Source organism: Ammospiza caudacuta, chromosome 7 (assembly GCF_027887145.1).
Source record: "Ammospiza caudacuta isolate bAmmCau1 chromosome 7, bAmmCau1.pri, whole genome shotgun sequence".
Taxonomy (NCBI): domain Eukaryota; kingdom Metazoa; phylum Chordata; class Aves; order Passeriformes; family Passerellidae; genus Ammospiza; species Ammospiza caudacuta.
Window position 1 is genome coordinate 8,980,525 of NC_080599.1, and position 7,434 is coordinate 8,987,958.

A 7,434-nucleotide genomic window follows, 5' to 3' on the forward strand; every position below is an offset into this window, starting at 1 on the left:
CACCAAGAAATCAGTTTCCTTAGGTCATTTTCCAAGCTGGTTGGCTGAACACTCAGGCAATGGCTGGTAAAGGGTGCTGAACTGCAGGTGGTAAATTAACCCAAGCAAGGAAGGTGATTTTCTTTATTTATAGCTATCCCTTTTCCTACTGAGATTTGGATCAATGATTGTCGCAGTCTGAGGCAGTTGGATTCTGCTTAAAAGAGGTAGAGAGAGACCCCCCCCCTCAGAGCTCAGCAGCAGGCTGTAGGATTTTGAGCATCACTTTTGTGCTGAGTGTTTCAAGTAGCAGAAACCTGATCCCAGTTTCTTCTGAGGCACTGCAATGAATTTAGGCTCTTCTCTCACACTTCCCCTTCATTATTTACTTGAGGCTTGGACCTGAAGCTAGGGGCAAGGTGGGTGAGATTTTGTAGACCAGGAGAGACATTCCTGCTTGCCACACATCTGGGAAATCAGGTGCTTTGGAGGGGGAAAGAGATTCCTTGAGGTCTCTACATTTCAGAACAAACATCTGCCTCAAGTATGACCCAAACCTCTGTCAGATACACTTGTGAAGTGTGTCTGAATTTGCAGTGTGAGCCCAGCACATCCCTCTGGCAGGGAGGGATGGTCATGGACAGAAAGCAGTTCCTGTTCCCCATAACAAACATCTAACTGGCATATTAGGGACAAAATTAGGAGTTTTAAATGGAATTGATTCAGAAATACTGGTGAATAAACTGGCCACTGCAGCAGGTAGCCTAACAAAATTGAAGCAGCCTTTATAGTAATCTCTATTGGCATTAGGAACTAGCCAGTGACAGATTTCAAAAGTACTGCCAAAGTAAGGAAGTATGAAAAGGCCAGGGTCCAAGACCACAAGCTGATAGCAGAAGCACTTAGTACAGTTCAAGATAATGTGCTTTAGCTGTCAGTTGTATACAATAACAGTTATGGATACAAGCAACAGCAGCTCTGATCATATGGGAAAGGGGTGAAAGTAATTTTCCAGCTGAAATTCAAGAAATTGTGTGGGATAATGCAATTGATATTGAAAGGAAGTTTCAATCCTGGCGGACTATGGTGAATTTCACCTATGATCCTGTTTCTAATGTGGCAAATGCCTTTGTGCTTACCATACGTAATGCCACTGTTTATGTTATCCATCCCATCGTTGCCCTAGGATTAAACCATGAAAAAACAATACTCTATCCTCCAGAACATAGAGTGTGGGCACAAAAGATGAATGGAAAGTGGCAGACAGTAAACTTGGAATCCTGCATTACTAGAGAACAGATGGGATTCATTTGTGAAAGCAATACTATTAATGCTCAGGATGTGTGTTTGGACACTGAACAGAGTATTTGTCACTTTGAAATTCATCCAGTCACTGACCAGAAAACTGTGCTCGTATATACTGGAAAAGGGTGTATGCTTGAGAACTGCTTGTGCTGCTGTACAAATTGATAGCAATGATGTTATTCTGTCTAGTAGAAACCATTCTAATCTCTGTATATGTAATTTTGTTAAGATTATTGGGTGTGATTTTTCGTATTTCGTACCAGTAACATCCCACCAGCTGATTTAAGGCAATTACACAATGTATCACAGACTACCACCTACCCCTAGTGGGATGAACCTTACATTGGTAAAACAATTAATTAAGCACCAAGACCTATTGGAAGGCTTGAAAAAAATTCAAGGAAGCGGAAAGAAAACCTTAATTACTGTCCAACATGATACAAAGGAGATAACCAGAGTTCTACAAAGAATAAAACAAAATATAGATCATCACTGGTGAGATGTGATCTTTGGGTGGTCACAAACTGCAAATGGAATCTTTAATAAATTGTGCCACCCCATTGTAGTTTTACTAATATTAGTTGGGATAAGATTAGGATTATCTATTATATTATATATTATATATCTATTATATATGTTAATTTGGAACTGGAGAATGCTACAACGAATAGCTGTACTAACCTCTGTGTCAAACGTACGTGGTGAAGCACTAAAAGACACTTACTGTCATGAAGGTTTCATTAAGTAAAAGAATTTACTTATTTCCTAGGAAAGGGGGGGAATGAGACAGAGTAAAGATCCATTCTGAATTAGGTGAAGTGTCTAAGAAAGGTGAAAAGTCTGTGAGGCCAAAGCTGAAAGAAAAACTTGCATGCCGAGACAGCAAGGAGACAGAGAAAGAAAAACAGAAAAGACCACAAGGTCGATTTGCCCCCGACTTAGAAATTCCTTTGATAAAGAAGAACTGGTGCTAAATGTCACGCGGAATGAATATACATGAACTTATTGTGAAACTGTATGCATATGCATTTGGAAGGGGGATAAAAGAAGACCTGAGGTCTTCAGAGGTACGCATGCCTTTTTGGGGGACTTGCATCCGGCACGTGTCGTAATAAAAGCATACCGGGCTTTACAACTTTTACAAAGTTGTGAGGTTTCTTCTTTTCTCCGCAAAACAACCATGGGGCCATTGTGACACTCTGGGGCCCCATAGACCAAGGAGCCACTGTGAAACTGTGGCACCAATGGGAACATTGTGACACTGTGAAGCCCCATGGAACCAAGGAGTCCATTGTCAAATATTGGGGCCCTATGGAACCCAGGAGGCCAGTGTGACAGTGCAGGGCCTGGTGTAACAAGGAGGCCATTGTGACAATGAGAGGCCTCATGGAACCAAGGACATCTTTGCAGATGACACCAAGCTGGGTGTGAGTGTTGATTCTGTGGGAGCATAGGAGGGCTCTGCACAGGGACCTGGACAGGTGGATCTAGGGGGTGAATCCAACAAAGTGAGGTTTAAACAGACCAAGTGCCGAGTCCTGCACTTTGGCCACAACAACACCTGCAGTACTACATACAGGCTGGGGACAGAATGGCTGGACAGCAGCCAGGCAGAAAGGGACCTGCAGGGACTGATGGACAGCAGGCTGGACATGAGGCAGCAGTCTGCCCAGGTGGCCAAGAAGGCCAATGGCTCCTGGGCTGGATCAGGAATGGTGTGGCCAGCAGGAGCAGAGCTGCTGTGCCAACACTGATCTGCCCCCAGCTCTGCACACAGACATTGCTGCTGCAGCTCCAGAGAAGGGAACAAAAGGGCATCTATGCAAAAAAACTTGGCTGGGAGATCCTTTAGTTCCTTTAAAGCCACAAGAGCGTGGCCCCTCATTGACACAGTCTCTGGCCATAGGGAAGTTAGAGAGAAACAAAATGAGAAATGGCAAAAACAATGACATTCCTTTGTGGACAATATGAAAAACTAATACAAAGGAAAAAAAGAACAAACCAAAACCAAAGCAACAAGAAGTAGGAAAGATGTCTTTTAGTAGAAGTGATTGGCAGAAATTGGCCAGCATTTTAATGTTCCTGAATGCATCCAGCCATCAGTCTCCACACTGCAGCCTTGAGTTCCTGGTTCCTCAGGCTGTAGATGAGGGGGTTCAGGGCTGGAGGCACCACCGCGTACAGAACTGAAAGGGCCAGATCCAGGGATGGGGATGAGACTGAGGGGGGCTTCAGGTGAGCAAAGACACTAGTGCTGAGGAACATGGAGATCACAGCCAGGTGAGGGAGGCAGGTAGAAAAGGCTTTGTGCCGTCCCTGCTCAGAGGGGATCCTCAGGACAACCCTGAAGATCTGCACATAGGAGAAAACCATGAACACAAAACAACACAAACCTAAACAGGAACTACCAATAATGAGCCCCTGTTTCCTCAGTTTGGACTGTGAGCAGGAGAGCTTGAGGATCTGTGGGATTTCACAGAAGAACTGGCCCAGGGCATTGCCATGGCACAGGGGCAAGGAAAATGTATAGGCCATGAGTAGCAGAGCATTGAGAAAGGCACTGGCCCAGGCAGCTGCTGCCATGTGGGCACAAGCTCTGCTGCCCAGGAGGGTCCCGTAGTGCAGGGGTTTGCAGATGGACACGTAGCGGTCGTAGCACATGATGGTCAGGAGGAAAAACTCTGCTGAGATAAAGAAAAGAAAGAAAAAGAGCTGTGCAGCACATCCAGTATAGGAGATGTCCCTGGTGTCCCAGAGGGAATTGTGCATGGCTTTGGGGACAGTGGTGCAGAGGGAGCCCAGGTCGCTGAGGGCCAGGTTGAGCAGGAAGAAGAACATGGGCGTGTGCAGGTGGTGGCCGCAGGCTATGGCGCTGATGATGAGGCCGTTGCCCAGGAGGGCAGCCAGGGAGATGCCCAGCAAGAGGCAGAAGTGCAGGAGCTGCAGCTGCCACGTGTCTGCCAATGCCAGCAGGAGGAAGTGCCTGATGGAGCTGCTGTTGGACATTTGCTGAGGCTGATGGGGACCTGTTCATGGAGAAAGGACAGTGACAAGTCAGGAGAGGCTGCTTGGAGCCAAACCTGGTCCATTCCCTGTAGACAGTCCCTACAGCTGGGACTCACTCACCCCCCATTCCTGCTCTGGGGGGAACCTTTGTTTGCAATCAGAGCACAGTCACACTCCCAGGTCACCCTGGGATAAACCAGCCCCTTCCCAGATAATAGGATCCCTGAATGTCTTACCATCTCTAAAGGTGTCTGGGTAAGGTCTCAGCCCCCCCTTCTGCCAAAGACACTCACGGCTCCCTTGGCAAACCCAGCAGCATTTCCTCAGCTGTGGCACCTCTGCAGTTCCCCACGGGACATTCAGGGAACTCCCAGAGGCTCTGGCACAGATTTGAACCCAGGAGGGCAGCTCAGAGCTTGGAAGGGCACAGCAAGGAGAACCCTGGCTGTGTCCATGATGGAATCTCAGGGAGGGGGCTCAGCTCATTCCCCTTTCCCATGGACTGCTTTGCCCACAGCCCCACAGGTGCCAGGGAAGCTTGGACACCCCATTCCCATGGACACACCCCTGCCTGGCAGGAATGCCAAGGGCAGTGCCTGACTCAGCTGCTGCAAATGCCAGAGCCTCCCTGAGAGCAGCAGATAACAGTGACAATATCAGGGCAGGGCAGAACCAAGAGAAGATGTTGTGGTGCTGTGCCTGTGAGGGCAGGGCAGAGACAGCCGGGCACTCAGGACAGTGTTCCCGTGCCCAGCTGTGCCCAGCACCTCCCACACACCAACAGTGCCCTCATCCTGCCCCAGCACTGCTCTCTTCAGCCCCCTCTCCTTCTCTGAGTATCTCCCTGGGCCTGGACATTCCCTCCTGAGAGGAGCCTTGTTCCTGCCAGCACTCACAGAGCCCATCCCAGCCTGTGTGCCCTGGCTGGGGCCCTACAGAAACCTGCCTGTGTGCAGGGCCCTGGCTGGGGCAGGCTCTGTGTGCAGCTGGGCAAGGGCAGCTCAGGAGAGCCCTGCTGGGCCCTGCAGAGGTGATGCTGCTGCTGTCCAGGGCTGAGGAGTGGCTGAGGGCCTTTGGGAGGCTCCCAGCAGAGATACTGACCACCCAAAGTTACAGTTCTGGAGTCTGTGTAAATGTTCAAACATTCCTTTGATGATCCTCTGTGTCCCTTTCAACTCAGAATATTCTGTGATTCTGGGATTACAATTCCTGTTCTGCTTCTCTCATCCCTGTGTTGTTTATAATCCAAAGAGAAAAAAAAAAAAAAAACCCTTGCAGCAGTGTTAGAACAGTAAAGTAAAGTAAAAGCCAGACACTTATTGGAAGCTTCCAGGTGTCCCAGTGGGAAAGGGCACACCCACCTCCTGATTTCAACAATTTATTAAGGTTCATAATTAGGATATTTAACAGGAACCTCCAAAAGGAGATTCAGTTTCCCTAGTTACACACCCCTGGGTCAACCCATTGGAGTAGGTGCAAAGGCTTCTTTGCCTTCACTTTTTATAATGACTGCTCATATTCTGCTCATTCTCAAAACCCAAAATGCTCCTATATGTCCAGTTCCTGGAAGACTATATAGTATTTCAGGACTATATAAAAGAATAGGACTATACAGCATTTTAGGAATATATTTAGACAGTCAGGTTATTAAGAGAAAGGTAAGGAAACATACTAGATTTAATTCAGGATTAAAGCTATATAAGAATATAATAGTGGTTTAATACAGTTAAGAGTTTAATAGAGTTAAGTAAGGATTATAGTATTGTAACTATATAATAGTAATTTAGAGAGCTACAAATATATAAAAATGTAAAAAGTACAAGAAACTTTTTGTCACCACCCCAATATTCCCATCTTTCTCTAAGTAGGAAATTGAAAACACTCTCAGGAAAGCTCCTGACATTTACAGCAATCCCTGGCTTACCTTCTTTGGGAAGTGTCCTCCGGAGCTGTGCCCAGGCTGATCTGGAGCTGGGAGCAGCCCTGCCCCACCCAGCCCCTCTCAGCAGCAGCCCCTGCCCTGCTCAGGGTGGCTCCTTCCCCCCACAGCTTCCCCCCCTGGGCTGGGAACAGCTGCCAGGGCTGGCTGAGAGCGTTCCTGGGCAGGCAGCAGAGTCCCTGCCCCAGCACAGCGCCCTGGGCTGCAGGACCCTGCTCTGCAGGACAGCCCTGGGCACCCCTGTCTGCAGCCCCGGCTGCTCAGCCCTGCAGCAGAGCCTGGCAACAGGAGCTGCCTTGGGCTGTGCCTGGGCTGGGGCAGCAGGGAAAGCCAGCCCTGCCCTAGGGCCAGAGCCCTGCCCTGGAGCAGCTCTGAGAGTCCTCCTGAAAGGTCCTCAAAGCTGTGGGATGTGCCAGCTCCAGGAGATCCTGGCAGGAACTGCAACTTCTCTTCCCACAGCCAGGGAATGACTGTTTCAAACCTGGGCTGATTTCTGCTCTAGTGAGCCCTGAGTGAGCTCTGCTCTGTGCTCCCAGCCCAGGCTGAGTTTAACCCCTCCGTGCCCCTGTGCTGTGCCCGGGGTGGCTGCAGGCAGTGCCCCAGCCCTGCTGGGCTGTGCACAGGAGCTGCTCCTGTGCAGAGCTGTCTCTCTGCAGCGCTGCCTTTGCCAGGAGCTGCCTCTGTGCCGGGAGCCTCTGTGCAGGTTTTTCAAAGGACTTTGGGTTTGGCTTTTGCCTTGGAGTCTCTGAAAGGTTTGTGCAATCATGGCCTCCAATTATCTGCTGTAATTAGTCCCTGGAGAGTCTTTGTCAGTAACAACACTCAGTGGGCTCATTAATGCTTCAAGGTACTTCAGTTTTTTCAAAGTACTTGATGTTTCCCTTTTGATACAGACTCTGTGAGAGGTTTGTGCAATCATGGCCCCAATTATCTGCTTTAACAAGTCCCTTGAGAGCTTTGTACTGAAACTTAGCAGGGCTTATTAATGCTTTGAGATACTCAAGGTTTTTAAGGTACTTTGTGGATTTAAGAATACTTTTAGGTACTTTTCAGGATTTTCCTTTCCTCACTGAGTCTCTGAGAGGTTTTTGTGCCATCCTGGCCTCCAATTCTCTCCTCCAAGGAGTCCATGAGGAGCCTGTGTTGGGTATCTTTCCCCTTTCTGTTTTACAACAAAGATGTAACTGAAAGAATTTTGTAAGACT

At 48.3% G+C, this 7,434-nt stretch overlaps 1 protein-coding gene across 1 annotated transcript; it reads right to left on the reverse strand.

Annotated features, from left to right (window-relative positions):
- Positions 1-3,357: 3,357 nt before the first annotated feature.
- LOC131559846 (olfactory receptor 14C36-like) lies at positions 3,358-4,290 on the reverse strand. The gene has a single exon (XM_058808353.1). The coding sequence runs from the start codon at positions 4,288-4,290 to the stop codon at positions 3,358-3,360; it is 933 nt and encodes a 310-aa protein (XP_058664336.1).
- Positions 4,291-7,434: the final 3,144 nt, after the last annotated feature.

Bases quoted from the DNA above. Each gene is read 5' to 3' on its own strand.
- LOC131559846 (XM_058808353.1), bottom strand. From the start codon at position 4,290: ATGTCCAACAGCAGCTCCATCAGGCACTTCCTCCTGCTGGCATTGGCA.